General features: G+C 41.0%; 2 protein-coding genes across 4 annotated transcripts; both read left to right on the forward strand.

Annotated features, from left to right (window-relative positions):
* Positions 1-945: 945 nt before the first annotated feature.
* Positions 946-3320, forward strand: LOC148326067 (uncharacterized). The gene is made up of 5 exons (XM_088310206.1): positions 946-1221; positions 1447-1593; positions 2045-2163; positions 2361-3195; positions 3273-3320. Exons 1-4 carry the CDS (start codon positions 999-1001, stop codon positions 3186-3188), a joined length of 1317 nt encoding a protein of 438 aa, XP_088166332.1. The 5' UTR covers positions 946-998; the 3' UTR covers positions 3189-3195; positions 3273-3320.
* A 1221-nt stretch (positions 3321-4541) lies between these two features.
* Positions 4542-13762, forward strand: LOC148326068 (schwannomin-interacting protein 1). 3 transcript variants are annotated; one of them, XM_088311840.1, is made up of 8 exons: positions 4542-4768; positions 4901-5170; positions 9133-9242; positions 10355-10469; positions 10818-11024; positions 11748-11871; positions 12003-12096; positions 12893-13762. In XM_088311840.1, the coding sequence occupies exons 2-8, from the start codon at positions 4979-4981 to the stop codon at positions 12942-12944; spliced, it is 894 nt and encodes a 297-aa protein (XP_088167966.1). In that variant the 5' UTR covers positions 4542-4768; positions 4901-4978; the 3' UTR covers positions 12945-13762. The 3 variants fall into 3 exon arrangements, with proteins under 3 accessions (XP_088167966.1, XP_088167965.1, XP_088167967.1); XM_088311839.1 differs by having other exon boundaries at positions 4548-4768; positions 10355-10472; XM_088311841.1 differs by lacking the exons at positions 4542-4768; positions 4901-5170 and adding an exon at positions 7279-7444 and having other exon boundaries at positions 10355-10472.
* The last annotated feature ends 491 nt before the right edge of the window (positions 13763-14253 follow it).

Here is a 14253-nt window from a genome sequence, read left to right on the forward strand (position 1 = left end):
GCCGTGGCCATAAGCTTACGAAAGGGATTTTTATTTTGGCTTAGCAAGTATTGCATCATTTTGGAAACATTTTGACAGCATGAAACATTGATCTGATGAAACCTGGCTCTTGGATCAGAATTTTTTTTCTATAGAGTCCACACTCTGAGCTTCCTCTTGATTTATTAAAAAAAAAAAAACATTCACTCTTGAGCCAAGTTATCAAAATTGGTATTTCTTAATTGACAATTTTTTTTTTTTACTTTTGTACATAAGTATAAGTCTGCTTTTGACTTTTACTCAGTAGTTGAACGAGGTATTCTAATTTTTTATAGTTTTTTTTTTTTTTTTTTACTCAAGTATCTGTACTGGTAATTAACTCCACCCCTGGAAACATCGTGCATTCAACCTTTACTTTTTTTTCTCTCAATACATTTTAGTTACCTTTTTTTTTTTTAATGAAATAATTTGAATCAACAAACTATTTTTTTACCAAACCTTTTTTAAAACTCCAGTATCATAACATTTCAAACTTCCCAAAGTGACAATTGTATTCTTGGAAAAAATAAGATGGATTAAAAACTGTGATTGTATCTTAATATAACACACCTATTTATATCCTGTCATCCAGTGAATTGTTTAATCCTGCTGCAATTTCTTTATGCTAATTATTATGATTGTTTATTTTTTGAGTACTTTATTGAGTACTTTTTGCCACCCTTGGCTGCCTTGTGTTGCACATCTGGAGTACAGCACACTAAAAGCAGGAAGCACATACTTGCCAATTCTAAAAATCTGGGTTAAAAAAGTGCATGTGTGTGTATCAGGCATAATTGGTTGTAAAGACAACAGAAAAAGAGCGGACCAATGGGATCGTAAGGGCCTAATGAGCTCACCTGTTGAGCCCTTAATGAGCACAGGTGTCAGCTGTGGCCAGGCTGACGCCCTCCAACCACAGAGCATTTTTTCCCCTTTAAGAGTTGCTCATCGATGTCATTGTGTCATCGTCAAGTGTTTCCATGAGCATGGCGGCGGGTGCTCCAACACGACGTGCCTCATGTCGTACCGTAGTGGTTGTCTTGCTCCTGGGTGCCCTTCTCCCGGCTTTCAGCTGTTTTAGGCAGAAGAGCCTTAGTAAGATTCTCCCATGGCGATTAGCCCGCGAGAAACTCGGCATGCGGCAGGGTAAGATTCTCTTCAATGGCAAAGAATTGAGCTCCTTGTCAGAAGCTGATGTTTCAGGTAAGTTCATACCTGCCTTCTCTTCCAGGAACTTCTCAAACATATAAAATATTGAATCTTGGCTTGGCTAATTTGTAATCTGATTGGTTAAAAAAATTGCCCCATTGCTTTTGCTGTCCTTGTTGCTGTTTTTGAATGCATTCAGAAAATCAGTTCTGCTGAATTCTTCTTGTCATGCTTTGAAGTGATCAACTTCATGTATGTCAAAACGCTCTTTTCTTGAAGAAATGCGTGAGCAGGGATCCCAGTCGGACAAGCTTATGGCAGTTGAAGCAGCATGGCGGCTCTCAGAACCCTCGCTGCAATGTGGTCCGACGAAGATGAAATTAAAAGTCACTGGACGTGGCGCTGCCAACTTGGAGCTCGACCTGGGTAACTTTGTTGCTCTCGCCTTGAAATTTCCGCCACGGAGAACAAGAGTGGGTTAACTCCGGGGTGGGCCAATTTTTATATATATATATTTTTTTAATTTTTTTCTAAGCGGGCCCGGGCAAGGAACAGTTGGGATTCAGTGTTTGTGCCAGATGCACTGAAGCGTTGTCGTATGCAAACCTCGCAGCACTTGTAACTTGAACAACCCAATTCACTAACGTGTGCACTGAGGCCTGCACCATTCAAGTTAAATTTAAAATTGTAATGACTGAAACATTTCTCATGTTTCCAACTCTGTGGGCGTGTCCATGACGGTGTATACATGTTAACAACTTGCATGTCATTTAATCAAAGATGGTAAATATTCACAGATGCATTGATGCTTAAAAAAAAAAAAAGACGAGATGAATGCAGTTGGCCCACTTTTTCATTTGCTGTGTCCTTGTTTCAGGCGCTGGGCTTTCTCTGTCTTTAAATCACCTGTCGGAATCTTGTGGCCACTTGCTCCATCAGAATTCCCTTGGCCTAGTTATGGATGTTTCATACGGTGGCTGTTATGTGACACAAAAGGTATGTGGTTACTATTTAAGAGATTCCATCAGTGGCATTAAAATCGGCCTTTGTGAATGAAATGGATGAGTTTGGTAGAAACTTGCTCACAAAATTTGAAAATTCTTTGTCAGGTTATTGCCAGTTATGCTCAAATTTTTCTCCCTGGTGCTGAACAACCCCCCCCCCTTTTTTTTTTCTTCCCCCCCCTCCCCCAGAATGGCTATCATGTGCTGCCGATGAACTTCCTGGAGAATTCAGTTACACTCGCCTGCCCCGTGTTTCCCGCATTGACTCCTCTAACCCCCCCGAAAGTGGACCGATCCAAGCGTGACGTCGACGAGGCAACATCTGGCAATAATCCTTACCTTCAATACCAGCACTACCATAACTACTTGAATTACCTGTACTACTTGCATATCTTAAAGAACCCCCACATGTACCCGCTTGTAAATCGTGCTTACAACCCCCTGTACCCAAGCCCACATCTCGTTTCTCACTCCTATCCGTACCTTCCAGCGCCTTATCCCCTCTATGGACACTATCGACAGAACCCGGCGGCCCCCTACTGCCACCCACCTGGAGTGCTTTGTCCTTTGCCACATTTTCTATATCATCAAGCGCTCCGAAATAAACTAGAATTGGATACTACCCAAGTTCTGACTACATTGACCCCGCCTTCTCCTCCTCCGACCACCAACCCTCCCACAACTACTACTGCCGCCGCCACCACCACCACCACCCCCACTCCCACTAAAACTACTACTAGAAGGCCTTGCAAACGCATCATCGATGATAACGTTACTACTCCTTCTCCTACGACGACTCGACGGTGTCGACCCAGAACTCAATCACAGAATGACCCCGACGCACAAGAAATCTCGTACAACGCAGGCGCGCCGGTTGCAGCCAACCCTAAAAGTTTACCCGCTGCCGGCTACAAATCTGTCCCACTCCTGAACTACCAGTACTGGCAACAGCAGCCCTGGTTTTCCCAAGAGGAGGATGAAGACATTCCCTTTGACTGGGATGATCTTGAACCCTAGCTTGATGGTAAGCGTCACTTGGTTGGGAATTTTTGTTTTGGAATGGTTGCGTGCAGTATTGTAATGTCCATTTTTCTCTTTCAGGGCTTATCATCACGGCGTACTGGCATTCAATAAATGTTTTAAGTCAAAGTTGGTTTCAAGTGTCGTCTCTGCTGTTAAATACAAATGTTACTCGACCTGGGGTTCAAAATCGTCAGACTTAAAGAAATCTTAAGACCTAGTTCAGTGATTGAGGCTTTATTTATTTTTTTCTGCGCCATCAGACCAGGTGATGGTGAAGAGGGAAATTGATGTAACATGGTGAGCAATTATTTAAATGATGCTATATAATGGCATGCAGCTGTAGTTTCTTCTCGATATTCTAAGAACATAACCAATTTAAGTCGATGACATAAATCAGATGTTACTTAGTCCAAGATAAACGAGCAAAGCACCCCCTCACTTCTTTCCGTCCAAAAGTGGATGGAAAAATGTTGAGGCAAATTAAATATCGGCACATTAAACTCATTGCTGAGACGGCCTAAACGCATTTCTAAGTCTTAATTGTATTTGCTGCCAATTTTTCTCGGCTGAATAGATTTTATTTAGCTTCGTCCACAAGCACTCTTTAAAATGCTAATACATCTGTGCTGCAAAGCGCTTGCCAAAAAAAAATGATTTTTTTTTTTTCACGTGTTGCACATTGATCAGAGGAGCTTGCCGACCAAATGTCAGTCTTACCGCCTGAGTTAATGTTGATTGAAAAATTCCTTTTCCCCCCCCCTCTCATTTAGTTGCATTCCTCAAGTTTCACAAGTCATCACAAATTTGGGCCAAAATAGTGAATTTCGTTTAAAAATAAACTCCAACATCGCCAAGACTGTGTTGCCTTTGAAACGCTACATGCCTCTTCCACTTGCCGTAGTCGATCCCTCGAGTCAAATACAGCCATATAATCTCACAGGACCACCAAATTTATATTAGTTAAGTTAATTTAAAAAAAAAAAAAAGAAAAACTGAATATTTTTTTTTTCAAGTTTCTGCCATGTGTGGACTTTTTTTCATTGCCCGCATTGAGCAAAAATGTGATTACTACAAATTACTGTTATTTTACTCATATTTACCGTTGTCATTTCGTGTTTTAAAAATGAAATAGAACATAGCTGTGTATTCCGAGTTGAAAATGTAGAGCAAAAAAAATGAGGGAGTAAACAAGCTTCTTTTGCTGTTTTTTAATTTTATTTTTTTTATCTTGCTTTGCTTCCCAGTGCGCATGCACCCTCCACCCCATTCTGTCCGTTCATATATATTTCCACATGGTGCCATCTCCTCTGGGCACCCGGGCCGTGATGCGCATCTCCACACATCATTGGAGCCGGGCCGCACGTGACCTCCCGGTTCATGTTGCATTTGCCAACACGGGGATGTGCGCTTGTGTCGCTCCTCTTGGCCGGGCACTGAGCCTCATGAACCTCCTCTAATGCAAATTGCAACCTCAAATGGTTTTAATCGAACTCCCATTAAGGCATGCGAGAGGAAGCTCTTGTTTCGTTCGCCGTGCTGGAACTGAACTGGAAACCAGACAATCTCCAATGAAGGTGAGTGCTTTTGTGAGATTTGTGGTCTGGATGCATTTTAATTTCAGTTGCAGTGTTACCACAATGCCATTACGATCACCACATCAATTGTCAATGTTGATTATGTTGAATTTCCTTGTTTTATAATTCCAGGGAACATGAAGATGGATGCTGCCATTATTCAGGTTATCTGATTAGCCACACATCTCGGGGCATCCGCACAATCTGTCCATGGAGGAGGACTATGATGTGGACATGGGTGAAGTGTTCATGGGAGGTGTCGGAGCAGAACAGTGGTGGCTGGACTTTGGGAAGGGGGCCGGCGCGGAGGCTGAAAGAGGTTTTATGGTGAACAGTCGCAGCTGGGCTGAGGAGCTTCAGGAGTGTTACAACGGTGGGCAAAGCAGACTGTCCAGCATATCGGTCAGTTTTATTTTGATTTATTTATGTTTATTATTATTGGATCTGTGGATCTGCAGTGGATCACAGTCCTCTATAAACAAGGCATGCTTGAAGTAAACAAGCCTGCAAATCTTTTTGCAACAGAACTAGAATGTAGATAAAAATGTAATAATGCTGAAGTGGTAAGTATAATATTAGTATGCACGATATATACTGTATGCATCTCACAGAGCTTAATTGCACATTTAAATATGAACTCATTCACTAACAGCCGAGTTAAAAAAAAAAAAAGGATTTTTGACGTCATTCGCCGTCAATGGCAGTAAACGACTTAATAGAGGTATTAAAGCAATGAAAGATGTTAACCCATCTCGCAGAAAAAAACATGCTTGCTTATGTATCATGAATACGCTAATGAGATCATTTAAATATTAACTACTAATTAATCAAAGTCTATCAATTAGCCTTGACAGTGTGACATTTTGTAGAATTTGGTACAAATGTATCTTCATGGATGGTATGTTGCGTGTTTTGTCTTTTGCGTGAAGCTATCCACATATTGCAGGAAAAATGATCAGTTTATGGATATTGCAAAACCAAATTATCCCATAAAAATGAATATCATCACACTACCGCTGGAAATTCAGGATTCAAATGAGCTTGATCACGTCTGCATTTCAGTTTTATTTGTGCATTTTGAGACTTAAAAAAAAAAAATCATCTTGAGGCGCACACAATCAGAGCAGACAATGAGGCACTCTAAAGTGGCCTTGTCAGATGCATGGTTGTCAAGCAAGACTTTTATTTTCCACTTCAGCCTTTCTCGTGCATGTACATGCGCTCTAAAGCGGCCACAGCTGTGGACAAGCTGGAAGGAAGATGCATTTTCGGGGCGTAGACGATGACATTCAGTATCTAGCTCGCTAACAGCATGTCACAGTCGTGTCGAATAGCCGCTGATTGCAAACGAAAGCGATCGACTTGTACTTGAGAGGTTTTTACTGCGCATACCTGCATAGAAGAGCCACTCCTGTGTTTTAGTCATCAAGCAAATGCACACTCATCGCGGCTCAGCCTTTTCTTCTTCGAGAAACGGCCGGGATATTTATAGTTATCTGATGCAATGAAGCGGGATAGATGACTCAAAACAAAACATTGTTTACCCAGCATGCCTTGCTGTGACACACCACTCTGAGCCGTAAGTGTGTGTGGGGGGGTGTGCGCGTGTGTGTGCGTGTGTGTGTGTGGTTGCTCTTGTCTCTTGTCGTCAGATTGCGATCTGTGATGCGAAATGAGGTTGGAGGAAAAGCAATCGTCCAACCAATTTCTGTTGTGGATGTCCTCATTTAGACGAGAGGTGGCTTGTACCTTGAACTGTCCGCTAACCAAAACTAAAGCACGAATAGCGAAATCACAGCAGGGGTATGAAACTTTATTTATTATTTTTTTTGCGGACCACTCATTTAACGCGACATCCATAATTAATCTTTCTTTCAGGAGATTCAGATTCAGTGCAATAGCATTGATCGTTGCAATGTTATAACCCTATATGACCAAAAACAGTGCAGCAACACATGTAGATGGACAATCTAATAATCCTCGCTTGTATGGATTCTTTATACTCTGCAAAAGTATGACCGATACTATTGTTGTTCACTGTGTGACTTGAAGTAGTTGTGAAACTCATCTTTGTTTTTGTTAGCGTGGCTGTTTTATGCTGCTGTGGCCAAGTTACGCACACCAGGACTTGTGAAAATTACTTCATCCTAATGAAATAGTGAATTTTTTGATTCTATGGGGCAATGATGATGACGATGATGAAGTGTAATTGATTTATTTTGCCTCTGCAATTCGTGACGTAACCTTTAATGGCTAAAAATGACCAACAGGCCTTGAGTTTGAGACGTGTGATTTTGAGTGCTTTTTTTTTTTTTTTTTTTCAAAATGGGGGAGGGAACAGATCATTGGAGAATATTGAAGCAATTTATTGATCAGTTATCGGCCTGCACTCACAATATTCAGACTTGAAAAAGACAGCAAAGATGGAGGAACAGATAGCACATCTGGCGGAGAACGAGCGCCTCCTTCCATCCCCTCCTCTCCTCCTGCATTTGTCTTCCCACGCCCCCCCCCCTTCTCGCCCTCCCCCTCCCCGTCCCGCTCCCTCCCTCCTGCAGCATATGAGAGGGTCTCCTGGGTCCGGCTCCACTGCAGTGTAGAGGAAGGGCAGGGCGTGCTTGCGTGTTCAGTACGATGCGATGAAGGATGGTGCACCAGGAGAAACGCGTTTACCAGGTGTGTGTCCCTTCATGCGTGTGCGTGTGTGTACGTGATGTCGTGCAGAAGCAGTTGTCAGGTGTGACGTGATTGGCACCCATCACTGTTGTGATGCTGTGGATGATTCAGCTGTAGAGAGGCGGGTGTGTTCTTTTTTTTGTCGTCTGCGTATCTCTCCCATCACATTCAGTACGCAGGACGTCCGTGCAAAAAAGGTGTGCCATTTGTGTCAAAAGTCAAATGTTGTGTGTAACTGTGAGGCTGGTAAAGATGGATTATCTTTTATCACATGCTTTGTGGCAATAGTATGTGTGTATGCCATGAGAAAAAAAAAAATCAGTCATACACATTGATAGCCTTGGGACATGAATCTCATTATACCAAAAAAAAAAAAAAAAAAGGGTTGCCACAGTGGCAGAAATGAAACATGGATGCGTTGTGATGACATTGAGATAGATGTCGATGCTAAAAATAATAAGGTACACTTTTGGGAATACGATGCAAATGAGATTAATGGTTGTGGTGAAAAATAAAGAAGTATCGAAATGTGGCGGAAAAATGTGGAAAATATCCAATACATTTTTCTAGCGCTTGTTGTAAATGTGGTTGGTTCTACTTGGTGAAGGTTTCAATCAAGGCGAGGCTGAATGTGCCTCATCATTCCTTCATCCACACAGGGTGCTGCCTTTACATCCCATGATGCAGTGCGATGGTTTACATGTGACCCGCCCACCCAGTATGAGTCTTGCGATCGTCTCAATCGACGGAAATTACTTCAAGGAGACCCGTTGTGCATTTTTCATCACAACTGAAATCACTTTCTTGGTATCTCGTGCAAATGAGGTAGCCCTCATCCCACCGTGCACACTGTGAGGCCAAAGGCTACACTGGATTTTGTTACCATGACAACCGTGTGGAGGCAGGCGTTTGTACGCATCGTGTATGTAGTCCTGGATCTTCACCCAGCCCAACTGGTTGTTTCTTATTATTGATGTCTGTTTACATTTGTTGCTCCACCGTTTGTGTTCATCGCTTAAAGGGGTTGTAACACTCAGACACAGATGCTAATCATTAGGCTGGTTGTAGATTTTTGCATTATTTGTGACTTTATTCGGGCAACTATTTGGTTATACACACGTAATTCTTTGTTTCATGTTGAATTTGACAGCAAACTGGGAGTGGCTTGAGCGTCTTTTGTAAAGCCTTGTTCACTAACTGTCAAATTGCAAATTGTTCTAAACTGAACTGAGTTGATTTCACCGCCATCAAATCGCGCTCATATCTCAAATTTGATCTCACGAAACAGAGCAAATTGGTGGCTTGTATCTCCAAAAACTCATCAGTCGGGTCACTCGTACCGTATTTCTAATTTGGATCTCTCTTGAGTTGAAAAAGTTGATGTCTATGGTATTACACCCGAACATCTACTCATCCATTTTCTATCGCACTTGTCCTAATTAGGGTCAAGTGCGAGCTGAAGCCAATCCCAGCTGACTTTGCAGAGATTTGTGTTGTGCATTGATCAACAAAATATATAATTCCAAAAATGTAATCAAAAACAGACAAGTATGTATATCTGAAAATAATATTTGACAACATGTGTATCCAGAATGTTCTTGTTGAAGGATGACCAACATCTCCCTGTAAACAATGAATTGGTTTCCTAATCCTGAATTGTATTTTTTTTTTCCTTGTTTTTCTGCCAGGCCCAGCGAAATGAGAGAGAGTCTATTAGGCAGAAACTTGCCCTGGGCAGTTTCTATGACGACGAGCCAGTCATCTTCACCAGCTGCAGCAAGAACGACCTGTCCTCTCGGTGGGTTTTTGAATGGAGCGTGTGAAGTATTGTTTTTCTTTTCTATTCTGACTGACGTGTTTGATCTCAGTCTATTTTCAACGCTGGCTGATGCGCCCGCCTTCTAACATCATGGATTATTTAATTATGTTTGCCACTCTTTTTTTTTTTTTTTTTTTCTTTTTTTTTTTTTAGTAAGACGGCTCTACTCAGTAGAATAAAACCGCAGATGAATACTGTATGAAGCATGCTAGGAGGCCTAAAGATTCAATTTACTTAGTCGCATTAAAGTCTGTAAATCTGTCTGTGGTGCCTTTCATATTTAAAGGGGAAGTCAACCCAAATATTTTCTTGACCAAAATATGCTCTATGCAGGCCCACTAGTCAAAGCATGGCATTCTGATTAGTATTAAATTTCCGGAATATGAGAAAACAATCGTTTTTAGCAACGTCAGGGGGCGGCCATTTTGTCACTTCTGTCGACTGAAAATGACATCACAGTTGCTGAGGTAATAACCAATCATGGCTCACCAGTTTCCTGAAGATGAACCATGATTGGTCATGAGCTGAGCCCTGAGCAACTGTGATTTCATTTTCAGTTGACAGGAAGTGAGAAAATGGCTGCGTCCTTAGATGGCTAAAAACTGCTTAACTCATATTCCACAAATATTTATCAAAATGCCACGTTTAGATTAGTGAAGGCGCATAGAACATATAAAATTATACATCAATATTGTGATTAATTACTTCATTTGCATTCAACCATATTACTGCCATTTTTTAGTTTTTTAGAAACCATCTGATGGTTTTCAATGACATGCAAGCCAGCATTTGGTACCTGAAACGGTGGATGATTGCAGAATAAATATTTACATTTATGTTTCATCATTTTCATTTTTATGTGTACTGTAATAGTGAAATATTCATGTAAAAATCGTTAGAAATTCAAAATATTTTTATTAAGCACCATACAGTCAATTTGCTAACTGAAGCTAACATTAGCCAAAAACAATGGCCGACATTGACAGGGTAGACGCCTGTTATGGTCCAACCTGTCATACATATTTTGCTGTTTGTGTGTATATTATATCTTTGGAGTTGTGTTTTTAAAAAGTGTGGGTACTCTCTGTCAGGTTCCACAGTGGAGTCAACCTGCAAGTGTGTTTTGTCAACGACAGCAGCAGTGACAAAGACAGCGATGCGGAGGACAGCAGGACAGAAACCAGTCTGGACACGCCCTTGTCACCGGTGGTATGCACAGCTGGAGCGAGATTGGGTTGTACTTGGAAACTCTAAATGCGAGAGCTGCTTCAAAGAAAATTCCCTTTATATAGATTATAAATGTATCTCTTTGGATTCAAAATGAATAACTCATAGATAATGCAGGGGTACCTAATGAAGAGACCAAGTATCCACCTTCACTCTTTTTCACCAATGGTTCTCAAACCAGGGTCCCCGGACCACCTTGGGGTCCATGATTCGTAACTTTGGGGTTGACAAAATAATTTGCCATAAATTGTCATCATTAAAAAAAAAAAAACATGCATACATGTGCCAGCATTTTGAATGACACTAATCCAAATCGTCTTTCTTCAGAGCAAGCAAAGCTCGTCGTTATCGGATCGAGACACGGCGGAGGAGGACTCGGATCCGCTGGACGACTGCGGCGGGTTCTGGCGGGTGCAGCGGAGGCTACAGGAGGAGGCTCGGGTGGCCCTGGCTCTGGCCAGACCGATGGCCCGTATGCAGGTGGAGGTGGAGAGGCAGATCCAGCAGCACAGACGCTCGCCAGTGGCAGATCTGGTCAGTCAAGAAGCACATTTCTCTCTAAAGTGTGAATCAGAATCAGAATGCCCTTTATCGTCATTGTACATTGGATCGCCCCTCTCCAGTGCAAATATAATAAATAATTTAATTAAATATATCAATTAAGTTGATTATAGATTAAATAATTAAATAATAATAAAAAACATAATGTAGCACCACCATCCTGAAAACTGCAAAATAAAAATAGTGGGTGCAAGTGTTGATTAAAAAATTTAAAGGTTTTATTCTAAAAAGTAAATGTAGTATTATTTTTTTTTTGCAATTTTTTTTATTATTTCATTAATATAATTTGGATTGCGCTGATTTAAGAAAACTAAAGAAAACTTTATTGCCATTGTTTTAAGTCTTGTGTTTCTTGTGGGTTGTTCACTGCATTTCATATCTCCTGCGCTGTACTGTGTTTGTGCATGCTTGTTGCAAAAACCCCAAACCAGGCGTCTTCAATCCTGTTCCTCGAGGGTCATTGTCCTCACATGAGCCGATAATCAGCAAGGTCTGCAGAAGCGGGACAATGATTCTGATCATTTGAATCCGGTGTGTTGCAGCAGGCACAGATGGAAAAAGTGACAGGACAGTGACCCTCAAGGAACAGGATTGAAGACCTCTGCCACTGCCATGTTTAGGGTGCAGAGATCACATTCGTTAATATATTTATGTTTTTTTCGTTTTTTTGCTTTGTGCTTTTGTCGATGCATGCAGCTTCCCCATCTGCCTCACATCAGCGAAGGTTTGATGAAGAGGAATCTGAGGCGAGGCGACATGAGAGATATGAGTCTTGGGCAGCTTCAAGTCATTACAAACGACTTGCACTCGCAGATTCAGAGTAAGTAGATCCGACTCAAGTATTTCAGTCATGCTTTATCGGGCACAGAACATTGGTTACTTCTTTTAGTAAGATCTTGTTTACATTGCACAACACGCAGTCTGCTTCACAGTTGCGAGTGTACATTCCAGGTCTGAATGAGGAGCTGGTGCAGCTGCTGCTGCTTAGGGACGAGCAGCATGTTGAGCAGGATGCCATGCTGGTGGACATCGAGGACCTCACCAGGTGAGCACCAGCTCTTACCAATGACCACTCTCGCATTTACAAACACAACAGTTAATGACATTAAGAAGCAAAGCAGTGGACACAAAAGTAGCTTGTAATTTTTTTTAGAAGCATGTGGTACATTCACTCATTTACTGCCATTGACGGCTAAAGACGTCAAATATCCATTTTTAAATTTTTTTTTTACTTGACTGGTAGTGAAGGAGTTCACGTTTAAACGCATTAACAGAAAAATAAAGAATAGAAATAAAAGTAGGTTTCTACAATTACGGAAAGGAAAAAAATTATTAAAATTTTAAGAAATCTCTTCTGTTGGCAGCTTTTTCCATTTTCTGTGCAGCATAACAGCTTAATGCTGCTTCACCGTGTTTACTTTGAACTCTGAATTTCACTAATTGACCCAAGTCTGCAGATCTCAGATGCCAACTGGGTTCATTTTTAATCAGCATTTCTTGAATAGATTCGGAACCCAAGCCATTCAATGATTTATAGAGCAGTAGCTGGATTTCAAAATTTCTTTTACAGCTGACTGGGAGCCAGTGCAAATCATTTAGGACTGGAGTAATTCATTTATTCTGATATTTTTTTTGTTGTGGTCAGAACCCAAGCTGCAGGGTTCTAAATGAGCTGCAGCTGTTTGATGCTCTTTTGAAGTAGTCCAGTGAGAAGGTCGTCACAATAGCCGAGTCTACTTGAGATAAAAGCATGGATAAGTTTCTTCTCGGCGGTCGTTGCTTCTCATTGGCCCACCACTGATAAATCCACACATTCACACTAGCTCTTTGTCTTGATACAGACACGCTCACAGTCATCAGCGGCACCAGGCTGAGAAGGCAAACGCTAAATGAATTCCCATGTGTCCATCTGCACGCCGTCCGACGTAGTACCCACTCATTGGATTGTCACTTGTGTTGCCACGGAAACGCCATCTGTGCTGTCTGTGGAGAAAAGAAGAGGCCATATAATGTTTCGATATGCACATAAAGTATTGCACCACTGGACCGACCGGGTTTTTCACGTTTCCACTCCGCTGGATTCAACATGGCATATTTCAAAGAGTTAAGGGAATTTTTTTTGACATAATTCCATCATAAAACCAACTTTGCCACTTTAAGGGTTTTTGTAAAGTAAACCTTTAGAGGGACACTTGCACACTTTGTTCTTTATTTGTCCGTCAGAGTTGAAACTGGAATTCGCTCTTGCAATAGAAATTTAGTCTCCCCGTGCGCATTTAAAGCATCGCTTCAAAGCTGAGAATCGCCAAGACATACAACTGGATGTACAACGGTCGCTGCTATCGTGCACACTTTCATTGTACTTTTTGAGCTTTATCTTTGCACATTTTACGTTGCGTACATCTGTACAACACATGAAAGATATGGAAAAAGCATCATGAACGGCCTCAAAATAAATGCAGTTTTTTTTTTCTGAGGATCAATTTACTCAGCAAGAAAAAGAGAATAACTAAATCCCAGACTATCTATTTTATGTGATCGAAAGGTTTACGGACAGAAAGGATGTTTATTAAAGAAAAAAAAACGTATTGCTCATTGTCAATGTGTCCTTTTAGCATAATGTCAACTTTGTTTTTTCTATTGTATGCTATGTGGATACATGTCCTGTATGATGACTTTAAAGATATAGAATAATAAACATTTTAAGTGTGTGGAATGGTTGAGTCTTGTTACTTAACTGGATTTTGTAGCCCCACCTAGTGGGTTTTTTAATTAATTGCACGTGACCCAACAAAATTGCAACTTAAATTTTTTTTTAAATATTACATTAAAACATTTTGAGTATGCTTGCATGTCGGTGCAAAAATTCATGCATCCTTCAAATGTCGACTTCTAATCTGGCTTTTGTTGCCATGGAGACTGGGGTCTGAGTGAGCCTACATTCGGTTCTTCTTCAACACTTCACCACATCTTTTTTACCAGCCGAGTAAAATGAAAAATGAGGTTTCACGAGATCATAAAGACGTAAGAATGGATAAGCACACTTATGTTATTGTGAGCTGAGTGTATTGACGAGAACCACAAATGACTTCAAATACCAGATAAATGCCAGCACCCACCCAAAAAAAACACTTTTTAAAATTAATCTATTCAATACACAAATAATAAATACACTTTAAGAAAAATATACACAAAGAAACAA

The sequence above is a fragment of the Idiotropiscis lumnitzeri genome, chromosome 12 (genome assembly GCF_059441095.1).
Source record: "Idiotropiscis lumnitzeri isolate Australia: NSW breed Sydney's pygmy pipehorse chromosome 12, RoL_Ilum_1.0, whole genome shotgun sequence".
Classification (NCBI taxonomy): domain Eukaryota; kingdom Metazoa; phylum Chordata; class Actinopteri; order Syngnathiformes; family Syngnathidae; genus Idiotropiscis; species Idiotropiscis lumnitzeri.

Bases quoted from the DNA above. Each gene is read 5' to 3' on its own strand.
- LOC148326068 (XM_088311839.1), top strand. From the start codon at position 4,979: ATGGAGGAGGACTATGATGTGGACATGGGTGAAGTGTTCATGGGAGGT. The intron at 9,243-10,354 runs GTGGGTTTTTGA...ACTCTCTGTCAG, and splicing joins AAGAACGACCTGTCCTCTCG to GTTCCACAGTGGAGTCAACC. The intron at 11,872-12,002 runs GTAAGTAGATCC...TGTACATTCCAG, and splicing joins CTTGCACTCGCAGATTCAGA to GTCTGAATGAGGAGCTGGTG.
- LOC148326067 (XM_088310206.1), top strand. From the start codon at position 999: ATGAGCATGGCGGCGGGTGCTCCAACACGACGTGCCTCATGTCGTACC. The intron at 1,222-1,446 runs GTAAGTTCATAC...CTTTTCTTGAAG, and splicing joins GTCAGAAGCTGATGTTTCAG to AAATGCGTGAGCAGGGATCC. The intron at 2,164-2,360 runs GTATGTGGTTAC...CCCCTCCCCCAG, and splicing joins GCTGTTATGTGACACAAAAG to AATGGCTATCATGTGCTGCC.